This window comes from Macaca mulatta, chromosome 11 (assembly GCF_049350105.2).
Source record: "Macaca mulatta isolate MMU2019108-1 chromosome 11, T2T-MMU8v2.0, whole genome shotgun sequence".
Taxonomy (NCBI): Eukaryota; Metazoa; Chordata; class Mammalia; order Primates; family Cercopithecidae; genus Macaca; species Macaca mulatta.
The window spans coordinates 1,616,612-1,633,783 of NC_133416.1; the positions used below are offsets into that span (position 1 = coordinate 1,616,612).

At 37.0% G+C, this 17,172-nt stretch overlaps 1 protein-coding gene across 34 annotated transcripts in view; it reads left to right on the plus strand.

Moving 5' to 3' along the window:
- The window catches only part of WNK1 (WNK lysine deficient protein kinase 1), a 156,970-nt gene that overhangs the window by 82,031 nt on the left and 57,767 nt on the right, over positions 1-17,172 (plus strand). For 2 of the 34 annotated variants that reach the window (XM_077952668.1, XM_077952670.1), the window contains exon 1: positions 14,993-15,415. In XM_077952668.1, the coding sequence (XP_077808794.1) occupies positions 15,323-15,415 (93 nt within the window). In that variant the 5' untranslated portion in view covers positions 14,993-15,322. 34 annotated transcript variants of the gene reach the window in all.

Sequence of the window (17,172 nt, forward strand, 5' to 3'; positions counted from 1 at the left end):
CAGGCATCCAGAATCTTCCTTTTTAGTGTTGATAAACACTATTATGTAAACAATGAATATATTGTTTGTACTCGTGTCTATATGTATGCAAGTAGAAAAGGGCAAATTTTTACCTATTACATACTTACTTCTTGTGAATAACCAATAATAGGCTGGGCCTGTAGACTCACGCCTATAATCCCAGCACTTTGGGAAGCTGAGGTAGGCGAATCACTTGAGCTCAGGAGTTCGAGACTAGCCTGGGTAACATGATAAAACCTTATCTCTACAAAAAATATAAAAATTAGTTGGCCGTGGTGGTGCATGCCTGTAGTCCCAGCCACTGGGAGGCTGAGGTGGAAGGATTGCCTGAGCCGGGGAGGTGGAGGTTGCAGTGAGCCTAGACTGTGCCATTGCACGCCAGCCTGGACAATAGAGTGAAAGCCTGTCTTAAAAAAACAACAAAAAAACCCCACAATAGCTTAGATTGCTAAATTGGTCCTCAGTTTTCTATATTCTGAATTCTGTGTATCAGGGTTTGAAGAATAGAATATAAATTATTGACATAAATGAATTAGGTTTCATAGGAGGAAAGTTAATTTTACTTGGTATCTTTTCTACTTAATAAATTTCATCTGTGTATTTGTGAATATTTATTAATTATAAACTGTGACCAAGCAGTATACTAGGTATTGGGGATATACCAAGTCAAAAAGTTGTGTGAAAAAAAAAAAAATGTTGATAGAAGTCAATAAGTTGACTAGGCGTGATAGCTCACGCCTGTAATCCCAGCACTTTGGGAGGCCAAGACTGGGGGATCACTTGAGGTCAGGAGTTTGAGACCAGCCTGGCCAACATGGTGAAACCCCAGTCTCTACTAAAAATACAAAAATTAGCTGGGCATGATGGCATGCGCCTGTAATTGCAGCTCCTTGGGAGGCTGAGGTAGGAGAATCACCTGAACCCAGGAGACAGAAATTGCAGTGAGCTGAGATAGTGCCATTGTGCTCCAGCCTGGGTGACACAGCAAGACTTAGTCTCAAAAAAAAAAAAAAAAAAAAAAAAATTTTTGATAACTCTATTAGAGTGATAAGGTTTGTGTCTAGAATAGATGGGAGATAAAGGGTGAGAAGCTGAACTAGGTTTATTGTTACAGCACAGCAAACTCAATCATTTCTTTTTGCCCAAAATATATGACTAATGCAATCAGATTTTTTAATTAAAACATGTAATGAAGTAATTATGGAGGAAATATAAGCCAGTAGATTCAAAACTGAGGGGAAAAATAACAAAAGTTGTAGTGGATCAAAGTTGATTTGTAGATCAACATGCTATATGAGTGATATTACTAAATAGTAACAGGTGTTTCTGTTCTGTGACTCCTGAGCCTTAATTTCCTCATGATTGTGATAGTCATAACTGCCAGGCCTGCTAAGGTTGTGAAGAACAAATCTGTTGAAATTACATAAGAAAGTACATTTGAAAAAGTTGAGAAATACATTTGTTGTGTTTGACATATAACTAGATGGACTCTGAAATGTCCTCTATCTCAATAGATTCTTGGTGTTTCAGAAGGGTTTGACTTAGAGTTTCTGCCACAAAAGATTGGGAGGATAGTAGCAGTAACTAGCTTTTTTAAGTGTAATGAGACTCATATTTGCACAGAAGTTACAAAATCTGTGACTGTGATATATTCAAGGAATTTTATTTTTAAAAACGCCTCCAACTTTTCAATAAAAAAGTAAATAGATGACAAATTATTCTGTGTAGAGATAAATATCTAGATATTAAAACTTAAAAGTATGATTCTGATTACATAATCAAGTCATAGGCTTTCAGTAGTCCTTAAAGTCTGCTTTCTATCCTTCAGTGAATTTTCGAACTTTGTTAATAGAATATTTTGTGCTTATCAAATTAAACATTAGAAGACTTTTGGGGACTTGATTGATTCTCTGCATGGCATAATGTGCTAAGTCAGAGTATTAATCAGGAATAATTTTCTTTTTTGTATGTGCATACTAAAAATGTACATTTAGATTTTTTTCTAGCAGCGTTACTGAATATATTATATAATTAACCCATTTAAAGTGTATAATTCACTGGTTTTATTACCTTCACAGTGTTAAAAGAAAAACTTAAGCCAAATTAAATTTAAAGGTGTTTAATTGAGCAATGAACGATTCGTGAATTGAGCAGCCCCCAGAATCCCAGCAGATTCAGAGACTCCAGGGATACCTCATGGTCAGAACGGATTTATAGACAAGAAGAAGGGATGTGACATACAGAAATCAGAAGTGAGGTACAGAAACAACTGTTTCTGTACAGCTTGCTGGTTACAGCTTGCTGTTTGCCTTATTTGAACACAGTTTGAACACTCAGCAATGTATGAGTGGTTGAAATATGGCCACTAGGGCTGGGTGCGGTGGCTCACGCCTGTGATTCCAGCACTGTGGGAGGCTGAGGCAGGCATATCACCTGAGTCCAGGAGTTTGAGACCGGCCTGGCCAACACGGTGAAACCTCGTCTCTACTAAAAATATAAAAATTAGCCGTGCGTGGTGATGGGCGCCTGTAATCCCAGCTACTTGGGAGGCTGAGGCAGGAGAATCGCTTGAACCCAGGAGGCAGAGGTTGCAGTGAGCCAAGATCACGCCATTGTACTGCTGCCTGGGTGACAGAGTGAGACCCTGTCTCAAAAAAGAAAGAAAGAAATTTGGCTGTTGGGATTGGCCAAGCCTCAGCAGTTGTTAGTTACAGGCACATACTCCTAAGTTAGGTTTTCAGTCTTGTCTACCTATTAAGTTAGGTTGCAGTTAGTCCGCAGAGACTCAAATTAGAAGTACAAAGTCCTTCTTGGGCCATATTTAGTTTGCTTTAACAATAGGTATGTGCAACCATCACCAGAGTCAACTTTAGAATAATTTTATCACATGATAAAGAAATTCTGCACCCTGTAGCAATCACTTTTCTATACAAACATTCCCCTAACTCCTGTGCAACCCCTAATCTGTTTCTGTCACTATAGATTTTTCTGTTCTAGACATTTCATCTAAATAGTCATTTAATATGTGGTCTTTTGTGACTAGCCTCTTTCACTTAGTATAGTGTTCTCAAGGTTCGTCCATGTTGTAGCAAATGTTCATGCTTCATTCCTTTTTAAGTCTGAGTAGTAATATTCTGTTGTGTGTGTGTGTGTATATATATATATATAAACACAATTGTTTAGCCATTTATCCATTGGTAGACGTTTGGACTGTTCCTACCATTGGCTGTTGTGAATAGAGCACATGAAGAATATTCATGTGCAAGTTTTTGTTTGAATATCTGTTTTTATTTCCTTTAGGTATATAGCTGGAAGTGAAATTGCCATGCATATATGTTAATCCTATGTTTAACCATCTGAGGAACTGCCAGCCTATTTTCCAATAGCTGTACCATATTACATTCCCACCATCAGTGTGAGAAAATTCTGATCTCCCCATATTCTTGCCAACTCTTGTTGTTGTTGTTGTTATTATTATTATTATTATTATTTATTTTTGGAGACAGAATCTCGCTCTGTCACCCAGGCTGGAGTGCAGTGGCATGATCTCGGCTCACTGCAATTTCCGCCTTCTGGGCTCAAGCGATTCTCCCGCCTCAGCCTCCTGAGTATCTGGGACCACAGACACACACCACCATGTTGGCTGATTTTTTTGTATTTTTTGTAGAGACGAGGTTTTGCCATGTTTCCCAGGCTGGTCTAGAACTCCTCAGATCAAGCAATCTACCTGCTTTGGCCTCCTAAAGTGCTGGGATTACAGGTGTGAGCCACTGTGCCAACCTGTGTCTTCTGTTCTTAAAAAGACAGCAGTCATTGGGTTAAGGACCCACACTGCTCCTGGATGACTTCATCTTAACTAATTACTTGTGCAATGATCTTGTTTCCAAAAAAATTCACATTGTAAGGTACTAGAGATTAGAACCACAACATATCTTTTTGAGGGATGCAGTTCAACCCCATAACAATTCGTGGGTTCATTCAACAAATATTCAAGTCTCTTCTATGTTGCAGACTGTTTTCTAGATCCTAGATATTGAATATTATTGTTATGTCAAACACAGTCCCTGTCTCTAAAGAACTTACCAAGGGAAGGAGAACAAACAAATAAAGCAAACAGTTACAATACAATAGAAAACACTTATTTTAGGGATAGGTACTTAATGAAAGCATGTAAGAGTGGTACCTAATCAAGTTTAGACAGGTTAGGTATATGGTGTTAAAGAATTAGGGAAAGACTAAGATAGTGTTGTATTTGAAGATCCACAATTTTCTCTATCTACCAAGTTTGGAAGTAGGAAAAGGAAGAAGCAAGGGATAAGGGACAAAAGGAAAACTTAGACTTTAATGTAGATCACTGAGGGGACTGTTTTAAAAGTGGGTAGGTATCATGTATGTCAACACATACAGACTTAAATTTTAGAAAGATTGTTTCTGACTGCAGAATGGAGAATGGATTTCTGAGGAAAGACTAAATGTTGAAAACCCAGTTAAAAGGGTATTGAAGTAATCTAAGGAAAATGACTAACAGTCTGAAATAAGGAATTGTAAGAGAGAAGGCCAAAGTGGGTGGATTAGAGAGATTTTGTTTGTGAATTAGATTTGAGCTAACCTCATTTTTTTTTCCCACTTAACATTTATGAAAATAAATGCTCATGTATGTATAAGATCAAACAGAATATCAAACCTGATTGTGAGGTTAAATATATAACTTTAGATTTGGAGAGTATAAAATTTATAATTTATATATGAAATGGTTTACATATTTTATTTACTAAATCATTCCTTTTATTTATTTATTTATTTATTTAATTTTGAGACAGAGTCTTACTCTGTCCTTTAGGCAGGAGTGCATGGCTCAGTCTCGTCTCACTGCAACCTCTGCCTCCCAGGTTCAAGTGATTTTCCTGCCTCAAGCCTCCTGAGTAACTGGGATTACAGGTGCCTGCCACCATGTCTGGCTTTTTTTTTTTTTAAAGTAGAGATGGAGTTTCACCATGTTGGCCATGCTGGTCTCGAACTCCTGACCTCAAGTGATCTGCCCACCTCGGCCCCCAAAGTGCTGGGATTACAGGCATGAGCCACAACGCCTGGCCCATTCTGTCATATTCTAAATGGAATAGCAAACTATGCTTCCTGGCCAAATCCAGCCTGGTGCCCATTTTTTACAGCCCATGACATACATATGGGTTTTGGTTTTGTTTTTAATTTTTTGAGAGAAAGTCTCGCTCTGTCACGCAGACTTGAATGCAGTGGTACAATCATAGCTCTCTGTAGCCTTGAACTTCTGGGCTCAAGTGATCCTCTTGCCTCAGCCTTCTGAATCTCTAGGACTACAGACGTGTGCCACCATGTCCAGCTTTTTTTTTTTTTTTTTTTTTTGTAGAGGTGGGGTCTCACTATTTTGCCCAGACTGGTCTCAAACTCCTGGCCTCAAGTGATCCTCCTACTTTAGCCTCCCAAAATGCTGGGATTACAGTTGTGAGTACCATGCCTGGCTTGTTTTTATATTTTTTAATGTTTGGGGAAAATGTGAAAAGAAGACTATTTTATATGATACGAAAACTACATGAAATTCAAATTTCAGTGTCCATAAATAAATTTTTCTGGCATACAACCACACTCATTTGCTTCCATATTATTTATGGCTGTTTTCACACTATAATGGCTGAGTTGAGTAATTGCAACAGACTGTATGATACATAAAGCCTACAATATTTACTATTAGGCTCTTAACAGGAAAAGTTTCTCACTCCTGTGCTAAACATGTCACTAGAACTTTGTAAAACATGTTCCCCGGTAGAGCTCTGTAAGAAATTACTGATCTGCGAAAGTAGTGGTGATGTTCTTCTATAAGAATGCGTTAGCCTCGGTACTTGTAATAGACATGAGAATCTTGGTGCAAGCAAGTAGCTACTTAACAGGTCAGAAAATGTATAGGCAGTCTTTTCTCTCTGTTAAGGGTAGAACTAAAACTTTAACATTTTTATTTGCCAAATGCAAACTCAAAACCTCAGTTGAGAAGAAAATCTTCTTAAATGAAAGATGTCTTTGGTAGTAAGTTTAACAGAACCTAGAAAGACTGGTGTCACTGTTTCTGTATTCTCAGTATAGTGTTTAACCTGTTTTCAGTTGTTCAACAGCTTTTGTTTTTTATTAAACTGAGACAAAATTCATATATCATAAAATTAACCATTTTTAAGTATACAGTTCACTGGTTTTTAGTATATTCACAATGTTAATGCAGTTATCACTCCTAATTCCAGAACCTTCCCATCATCCCCAAAATGAAGCCCCATACCCGTTAGTAGTCATTTCCCATTCCCCTCTCCAACCCATCCCCTAGCAACCACTAATCTGCTTTCTGTTTCTGGATTTGATTTTCCTATTCTAATTATTTCATGTAAATGGAATTATACAATAAGTGGCATTTTGTGTCTGACTTCTTTCACTTAGTAAAATGTTTGCGAGGCACATCCATTTGGTAGCATGTATCAGTACTTTTTAATGGTTAAGTACTATTCCATTGCATATATATACTACATTTTGTTCTATTCAGCATGTTTTATTTCCCTTTAGTTCTTTAGTTTCTTCCTCTCGTTCTCATTGTTAAACTGCTTAACTCGATAGCTGCCTCTTAATCTGGAGAGAGATTGAGAACAGTGTTTTAGTCCATTTGGGCTGCTATATCAATAATGCCATAAACTAGGTGGCATATAAAGCAACAACCATTTATTTCTCACAGTTCTGAAGGCTGGAAAGCCCAAGATCAAGTGCCATCAAATTTGGTATCTAGTGAGGTTCTGTTCCTCATACACGAGACTTTCTCATGTCATTTTCACATGGTGGAAGAGTCAAACAAGCCCCCTCAGGACTCTTACAAGGGCAGTAATCCCTTTCACGGTTCTGCCATCATGACCTGATCTGCTCTCATGACTTGATCTCTCCTCCCAGAGACCTTCACCTCTTAATACTATCTCATTGGACATTAGATTTCAACATAAAAATTTCAGGGAGACACAGACATTCAGACTATAGCATACATGAAGGAGAAAATTATAGTGTCTTAAAAGGTATTGTCCTAGAGCTTGGCTTATTACATCGTTGTTTATATTCATTGTGCACAGCACACTGTAGGCACTCATTAATATTTTGAAGAATAAATGATTCAAAGGAATATCAAATATAGTCAAAATTAGACATTATATAAATTTGGGAGAGTTGTATTTACTCTATGAAAGAGAAGTGAAATTTAAGGTGACCTTCAAAATTATCCTACTAAAATGAAGTTGAATAGCAGCAAGTAGAAACTGATGTACCTATAAAAGCAATATATTTTATCTTAATGGCAGAAAACACACTTACTTTTGCACGAACCTAATAGAATAGGAAAAACTATTTTGTGCAAATAAAGCAGAAAACAATAATAGGTAGAAAGGCTATCCTAGGACTAGAAAGGCTCTTCTGTAGGTTCTCAAATCTCGGTTGTAATTTCTGAACAACTAGCTTAACTCTTTCCATTATGGGGCTAGGTCTGTTTTTTTTTTTTTTTTTTTTTTTTGGTAGGTATTTCCCCATAATTTTTACCCTATAATTACTCTCACCTTGTTCTTTCTTCCCTGAGACTTCATAGGGCAGACCAAATCGTAATTTCACTTGGTAGTCCCTCAAATGTTTCAAGACAGTTTTTCTAATGTTAAGAGTCCTTTTTTGTCAAGACCCATCATTGTCAATTTGTAAAACTAAAACTTGTGCCTTTGAATTTCTCGAGGGAAGGGGCTTATATTCGTTATTAGAAGAGGGAGATGCTCAACAACTGTTTTCTGATCTTCAGGAGGTTACATAAGAAAGAAGAGAAACTGTAATTGAACATAATGAACTTGGCGACATTGTATAATATTGAGGGGCCTTGGTGGTAAAGGTTTGAGGTTCTGTCACCTGAGAATTTTTGAGACGGGATCAAGACAGCTAACAGAGACTCAAGTGATTTTTTTTTTTTTTTTTTTTGGAGACGGGGTCCATCTCTGTCGCCCAGGTGGGAGTGCAGTGGCATGATCTCAGCTCACTGCAACCTGTGCCTCCTGGATTCAAGCAATTCTCCTGCCTCAGCCTCCTGAGTAGCTGGGATTACAGGTGCCCGCCACCATGCCCGGCTAATTTTTGTAGTTTTAGTTAAAACGAGGGTTTTACCGTGTTAGCCAGCCTGTTCTGGAACTCCTGAGCTCAAGTGATCCACCCGCCTCGGCCTCCCAAAGTGCTGGGATTACAGGCATGAGCCACCATGCCCGGCCCAGGCTTGAGTGATTAGTTCAGCATGGTATTAAAAGTTATTGAGGACCCCAAAGAGCTTTTGTTTACTTGTGTTCTATCTACTTTACTGTATTATAAATTAAAATAGAATTTTAAAAAGCACTTAAAAATGATAACATAAGCCCTGTATATGTTGGCATCAAAAGCATTTTTATGACAAATAACTATTTTCCAAAACAAATTTTAAAAACTTATTGAGAAGAGGGGCATTTCCACATTTTTGCAAATCTAATGTCTAGTCTAAAAGAAGATTGCTAAATTCTCATATCTGCTTTTCTATTCAGTCTGTTACAATATGTTGTTTGGGTTGAAGTATATGAAGAAAATCTGGCCTCATGCAGATATGTAGTTGTGAAAGGAAATACTTTATAGGCCACAAGATAGGATATTGAGGACCCTGAAGGGTCTTTATACCACACCTTTGAGAACCACAGTTTTAGCAAACCATGCAAAGTACAGTCCTCAGAACAACAGAATCAGCATCTCAGGGTGTTTGTATTAAATGTAAAATTTTGGCCCCTTTCCAAGCCTGTTAAATTAAAATCTGCATTTTACATAGTACAAGGGCGATTCATATGTACATTAAAGTTTGAGAAGTATGAGCTGGGTCATTAATCCCTTAAGGTCTTTTTTAGTTCCATGTACCTTTATTTGGTTAATTAAATAAAAAGTAGGCTATATAATATAATAGCAAAATGTTATTTAAATAAACTATTGTTCAGTCATTCATGTAAACTTTTAAGTCACATTATAAGTAACCAATTTGACTTAAAAATTGTATTATTATAGCATTTCTATGCAATTTTACATTTTTTCTGCCTTTTTGGTTGTTGCTTTTTAAAATTTTTCTTTATTTTCTTTATTTTTTTTTGAGACGGGGTCTCACTCTGTCACCCAGGCTGGAGTGCAGTGGCGCAACCTTGGCTCCCTGCAACCTATGCCTCCTGGGTTCAAGTGAGTCTCCTGCTTCAGCCTCCCAAGTAACTGGGAGGGACAACAGGCATGTGCCACCACAGCCGCCTAACATGTATTTTCTGGTAGAGACGGGGGTTTCACCATGTTGACCAGGCTGGTCTTGAATTCCTGACCTCAAGTGATCCGCCAGCCCTGGCCTCCCAAAGTTCTGGAATTACAGGCGTGAATGACCACGCCAGGCCTGGTTGTTGCTTTTTAAAAAGGAAAACCAGTAAATCAAGCTGTAGAAAATGTGGAGTAAAAACAATTGGAACTGTGCTAGAATCCTTAGTTTCTAAGGATGCTGCAGGTGGCATACATTTGTGCTTTATTTTTCCTCTAAGCTGTGAAAATTTAGTTGTGTATGCTCTATAGTCCTTAATTCTGCACCGTCCATTACTGTACTTCTTGCCTAGGAAATACTGTCTAGATTTTACCAATCTCCATTCCCATCTTCTGGCTTCTAGCAAAGAATAAAAAGGGCTTTGATCTTTGTTACTTTTCTAAAAGTTTTCTTATGTTTTGGGTGCTGAGATAAATGTGGAGGGTTTAAATAAGTTCTTAGATAATATAATTTATATAATTATATAAGCAATCATGATGATTCTGTGTTGAAATAGGCCTTGAAATATTGTACCTTCTCTTAAGTCAGCTTGGGATTTAAAATTTGAATTAGTAAATTTAACTAATTTTAAAATTATGTTAGTGTCAGTCTGCTTAACTGTTGCATACTTATTAAAGAAATGTGCATGGTTATCCATTGGAAGAGGTCCTAGGGCTTCCTGATACAAACACAGCCACAGACCCCAGCCACTCTAGATTTCTGGTTTTCATCCCAGGTCTATTGTGTATACCCTGGCTATTTAGTAACCAGTAAACCACTCTCCCCTTTCTGTAGATTTAGTACTAACTTAGAGAAAGGATACAAAGAAGAGTTTGTATTGAACAGCTCAGGATTGCCTTTTTAGGTGGAAGAAACAGGCTCTGGAGTTGGATCTGCTTTCTTTCAAATCCTGGTAATGTCATTGCCCAGCTGTGAGACCTTGAGCAAATTATTTACTTTTCTGAGCCTAAAGTATTTGTGAAGATTAAATGAGAAAGGCAAAGTGCCTGGCATGTGGTTATCAATCAGTGCCTAATAGGTATCACCATTATCATCAACATCATTATTATTATTAATACATATTTAGTAGTGAAATAAGGTGTCTGTTTTGTGTTATTTTAACCAGTGACATTCAGCAAATTGCATTAATTTAAATGTGTTTCATAAGTGTCACATAAAATCAAGCTTTAAACAGGAGAATGAGCTAACATTTATTTGTAATCTTGTCAATCACCTCACCTTGCAAAGTACTGTACATATACTGTTTTAATCTTTTATATCATGGTAAGTAGATAATGTCTTCATTTCACAGGTAAGAAAACAGACTCAGAGTTTAAGCATTTTGCCTAAGGACATGCAGGAGAAATAATAGTAGTCAGAAATCAAGGTTCTCTTAACATGATACTAATACAAACATTAACATTATTTTCCTTTACCTCTTTTTTGTTTTGTTTTTAATCTGTTTTCTGGACCGCAAGGAAAACTGAGGGTAAAAAGTTTAGGAGATGTGAGTAGCAAAAGTCTGGTACTGCAGTTTTGAGCTCTGAGCAAAGATTCATTCTCCCTGTTTAACAGAGAAAAACTTCTTAATTGTATGCTATACTTGTAATCTTGACCCAGTTATCATGAAAATCTATGCCACTGATAATGAGAAGATCCAAGTAAAAGTAGGAATATATTTAGCACAACTTTGGTGTGCTTTTAAAATAATAATAACTGCAGCAAGCAATGACATCAACTTTTTATATGAAGGATAGTGCATTTGAACTGGAGCAGTACACAAGCTTTCATGCATTCAGAGAGTAACGAGCCTTGGGGAATCATGAGTAAGTTAATTTCTTTGATAGAGCTAGCTTGATTTGGTAGGGAGTTCGAAGAGGCTTGTTTTCCAATGGGATCATAAGGTATGTTCAAATTCCTGTAAACTAATGGTTCATACCTGTAAGAATCTGGCTGAATCCAGCCCTGTAACAACCAAGTTAGAAATAATGGGGATTTTTAATTACTTTGTTTGTGTAATTTGACTTTGTCACTGATTCCATTAGCTTTTGGATTGCAAGGTTTGAACATTTTGTCTGGGAAAAACAGAATTAAAGCCATTAGGGTAAAATTCCTTTTAGTTTTTATATAACAGATTGCAATTCACCCTACTTTTTTACTCAAACAAGTGAGGCTGATTCCTGATTAGATGGTGTTTGAAAAGTTGAAGGAAACTTTGTATTTATTTCTTTAGCAGCTAGAATTTGTTGTGCTATCAGTGAAAATCTATTGGAATTAGCTGAACTGGTTCCTTAATAAGTTTTGTTTCTATGTCCATCCAGCAAATTTAGGTTATAAATGTAAAAGAAAAGTTCAAGTATTGAGGGGCTGTATCTTAGGAACATTTTGCATGATTTTCAGAACCTTTTCATTATTCTGCTGTGATTTGATTAAGATTAAAGGTGGTAGCAATTCCCCGTGTTTAGGTACTAAATAATAATTATTAATTAAATCATTATTTCAGAATTCCTCAAAAAAGCTGACCTTACTTACCTACCCAGAATTTGATCTGTAATTCACAAGGCAGTAGACTACAGAATGAAAACTGAAAGGATGTAGAAAGATTGTTTTCCATATTTAAATACAGCAGTACTGAGTTTTCTGATATAGTGTAGATAACCTAAATGCTAAAAGATTCATATTAATACTTTGTAATTGCTACTTTCTCTAATGGATTATATGTATATATGATTTGAGGTATACCTTGAAAGAAGCATAAGAGTCAGTTGACTGAAAAAAGGGGGCAGAATAGGAAAAGTATTCTTGTTGGTAGAAGTGTTCACTAAAGTATTCAGTGAACAAGTAACCAGTTTGAACTTACTTTGGGGAGATTGGGTAAAGATGTGGGTGGAAGTTTGATTATGATTTTCATACCACCTTTAAAAGCACAATAACATGGACTAGAAATAACATTAAATTAGACACTGGAAAATCTGGATTCTAGTTTTTGTTTTACCATTGATTAGGCCCATACTTCACTGGAATATAGATTACATTTATCTTATAGGTGCTGAAGGTGGTGCAATGTATCTAGCAGATTGCCTGATAGCTGTTAGACTAGATGGGACACTCCATAGTCAACCAGTTGAATTAATGGATTAATTCTTTTTTGTTGTTGTTGTTTGAGATGGAGTCTTGCTCTGTTCCCAGGCTGGAGTGCAGTGGTGTGATCTTGGCTCACTGCAGCCTCCGCCTCCCAGGTTTAAATGATACTCCTGACTCAGCCTCTTGAGTAGGTGGGACTACAGGCATGTGCCAACATGCCCAGCTAATTTTTATATTTTTAGTAGAGACGGGGTTTCACCACGTTGCCTGGGATGGTCTTGACCTCCTCGTGATTCACCAGCTTCGGCCCCCCAAAGTGTTGGTATTACAGGAGTGAGCCACCGCGCCTAGCTGGCTAATGGGTTAATTCTAACTTTGACGTAGAATTAATCTCTGGACCACATTTCTGTCATCTGAACAAGGAAGGACTGTTAATCTGGTTCCTTCTAGATCTGTGATCCTGTGACCATTTAGTAGCTGTGGAGAGCTATTAACCATTTTTGAGCAGTGTGATTATATTAAATGATATCAGATGATTGGAAATGGTTACATGCAGATGCTTAAATGGATATCAGATGGTTGGAGCTAGCCACAATGTAAAACACAAATTGGAGATGAAGAGAATGGAAATACGAGGCCCATCTTAAATTGGTCTAGGCTTAAAGAGATGAGGTATTAGAAATTAGAACTTTGATGGTTACTTTTGTAATACAAAAACAATGACTTGAGAGGCAGCAAAGAAGCCAGTAAAAACCTTTTTTTTTTTTTTTTTCTGCTTGGTCAGAGATCTTTGGCTATTGGAGAAGAGTAAGAATACTAGTCACAAAACCATTTCCCAGTTGTTTTTAACTTTATCTTTGTTTTAAGAGCCCATAGAGAATAATAGTAGTACTTAAATATCGTCGGGGAAGAAGCATCCAATGATGACTAAGGTTTCTTCTCTGGACTATGGAAATAATGACACGATTGAAAAAAATGGGGGAAATCCAGAGAAAGGCACTGAGTTTGAGAGAAAGAGGAATTACTTTAGATATGTAAACTGTTACCTATTTGTGAATGGTATTTTTGTTGTATATATTGAAAACTCTTATTTTGATTTATAGAAAAGGTTGCTCTTTATAGAATCTAGATATTTAGATATTTGGCCGGGTGCGGTGGCTCAAGCCTGTAATCCCAGCACTTTGGGAGGCTGAGACGGGCGGATCACGAGGTCAGGAGATCGAGACCATCCTGGCTAACATGGTGAAACCCCGTCTCTACTAAAAAATACAAAAACTAGCTGGGCGAGGTGGCGGGCGCCTGTAGTCCCAGCTACTCCGGAGGCTGAGGCAGGAGAATGGCGGGAACCCGGGAGGCGGAGCTTGCAGTGAGCTGAGATCGCGCCACTGCACTCCAGCCTGGGCGACAGAGCGAGACTCCGTCTCAAAAAAAAAAAAAAAAAAAAAAAGAATCTAGATATTTGTGCCTACATCATACCTTTGTCTCCTCAAGCCCCCAAAAGTCCCCTCAGCTTGGTTTATTTGTTGCCTAATAGAGTTTTAAAACTACCCACATCTTTATATCTGATGGACCTTTGAAGCAGGACACATGGCACTTGTTTTCTAGCTCTTTCATTTAGCCAAGCACGGTCCTACGCAGGCTTGTTCATACACTTAAGTTAGAGGTAGGCTGCACTTTTGCAGCGCACATTGCTGCATTTCTGAGCAATACCTGACATCCTAGACTCCTCAGTAGTAATAAATTGTATTGAGCCAGAGATTAGTGGTAGTTGCTTTGAGATAGCCTGTTAGAATTGGTAGCATTTCTAACCTTTAGATATATTACTTCCAAACAGCTTCCAAGCCATTGTCTTATGCTCCTGTTGGTAATTGAAGCCTTAGCATCCACTGTCTTCATCAGGATTCAAGCCTACAAAATTACAAGGGAGAGAGGACTTTAATCCGTTACCCATTATAACAAAGCAATGAGCAATGCTGTTTCTACAATCTTTGTTAATGCCCTGAAGAAAAACTTTCCCTTAATCACTAAAATTAAAGTAGTTTTTATTTGGGTCTATGAGATCTTCCTAGCAAGTGGAATGTCTTAATTTTGAGACTTATAGGAGGGAGAAGAAGCAAAAAATTCATACCACTTGTGTACATAAATACTGTTGATTTTTTTTAAATGTACTGTGAAAGAGTAGTAAAGCAGTCTGCCTTAATATCACTGCCTTTTAAATCAGGTGAACAGAGGAACTATTATCTCCACTTTAAAAACAAATGTAAGGGATATAGTCCAGGTCATGCAAACATAGTATACGATGGATTGAACTGACAGCTCAGCCCCAGTATTGTGATTCCCTGTCCAGTGTTTGTTTGGTTACATATTCTGAGTTTATACTTTGTTCATTGAAAATCCCCTTTTTCTTTTAAAGTACGCTTTCAAAGTGATTGGGGAAAGGGAGTGTTTTCGGTAAATGGGTTTCTAGTGTGCATACAGTTAAGCATCTAAGAAAGGTTTTGATAGGTCAAGGAGACAGAACCTGTGGACAAAGTAGGTGGAGCATTGAGCAAGTAAAAATCTCATTTTGCTTGTCCAGGAATCTATTACTGTTGGCAGAGAAGCAGGAGGAATATTAACAGAATAGTTTTCCTGCTGTTGGGCATGTAGTTTTGTCAATCTAGAATAGATCTATTGTTGGCTGAGTAGAGCAAATTCATGTCTGAGAGTTGGGGAAGCATGGATAGTGTTAAACAAGAAACTGTGTTTCAGTCTGACTTTGATGTCTGCCTTCCTTATGCTGTGGGCTAATGTATATCATAGCCATTTTTTCCCTCATTTTCCTCCAATAAGAAATCTGTTTTGCCTTTTCTGATGGATATTTTTACAAAGAAAGACTTTTGCTCAGTATTTGTCATCATACATTCTCATTGCTGCTGCTACCCTCAGAAGGATTGTATAAATGAGGTAGGTAAGAATTTCCAGTATATATATCAGTCTATATTGTAGCCTTTTTGCTGATATTGGTAGAAAGTTTCCATTAAAATATTGAAATTGTTAACTTGAGAATGCTTTAAAAATATTTAGAGTTCTATAATTTAGTGAATTTATACGGTATTCTGTGTGAGGAAGAGGTAGGCTTTTGTTAATTCTGAATGGTTAGGGAGAAGTTTACTTTTATTAAGAGTTCCTGTTAATGTTACCCTACCACAGTCAAAGCATAAGCTTTTAAGAAGCAAGTGCTGGCAGTTTTTAGGATCTGAAAGACTGAGTCAGAGAACCCCGTATTATGACCCACTTTTGTTTCTCTAGCAGATTAGTTGGCAAAACATGGTCTATAGAATTCAAATGAGAAGTCAGTCCATAAAATGTGTACATGTTTTTGTGGGTTTTTTAGTTCAAATAACGCAACATAAAATTTGATAAACATTTCTCTTATATCAGACTCTTACTGTGCTGTCATAGAGTTACAGTTGTTCATTTTTTGTACCCCATTTAAAATTGTGCAGAAGTGGCCTTTGTGTTTTGTAATGAGTGTACAGTAGATGTTCAAGAAACACTTACATTTAATGAAGAAAAATAAGCTACTATCCCAAGTCAAAAAAGCGTATGACACTACTGCCTAAAGATAACTCTTGTGAATTAGAAAAGTAAGAGAAAAATAATCTGTAGAGCCAGTGAGTTGTTGGCTCTGGAGGAGTGGACTGAGAGGGCTGTATGTCCTTAACAAACTCTGGTTTTGTTCTGTGTAAGATAGTAGCCCAACTTATCTAGCTTAGTTCTTTTTTCTTCTTTTATCATGAAAACATCTTGTTACCATTATTTTGTTCTGTCTGGCGCTTAAAATCGTGTTTTAGAATAATCTAGTTCACCTTTCAAAAATTATCAGTTATAAAAATTACATTGAGTTCTCATGTCTTAAGAACAAGAAGCCTGTAAGTATATTTTAAAAACTGTAATTTTGTATTTATTTTAAACAGCTTTTTATTACATGTCCCAGATGACTTTTCTGTGGGTCACTTTTACTATCAGGTTTCATAATCATTGCATGTACACTTTTACTTTTAATATACAATACCTGTATATGCTTGCTTCTTAAATGATTCAGAATACCTCTGCTAGGTAGTTTAATAATCCTGGCTTATTGATGGTTGCTGACTGGTAAAATTCCTTGTTATATTTTTCAGTATTTAAGTGGGTAGCATTAAGCAGTCTTAATATTTTAATACCAGCTACTGGACTGGTAAGGTGTGTCTCAGTTTTATTGGCTCCCTTGGCACCTACAGTACATTTTTTAAGGCAGTAGTAGTATTTGAATATGTGGTATAGCATTGGTATGGAATTTTCTATACAAAACTCTTGACTAAAGGTTGAAAAAGCAGCAGAACCTACTAAATGTTAAATTGTATTATGCACAGTTACTGGTTTTGCTGTATCTTAATACCTGTTTTGCTCAATAAGTATTCCTATTTGTAAAGTAGTGAATTCATACATGTTGGCAGGGATAGGATTAGCAAGAGGATTATTATTAAGGATAATCAAGGATGAAAGCAGGTTCAAGAGAAGATTTTCCTTCCTTTATTATCTTTGGTGATTGCGTTTTTACTCAGGTAGCCGTGGGTCAGCGAACTTAATACTTCAGAGAGCTTTGAACCCAGATACGACATTTGAATTCAGTTGTTGTAAATTCAGATAGACAAGTTGGACAGGTATTATCATTATTG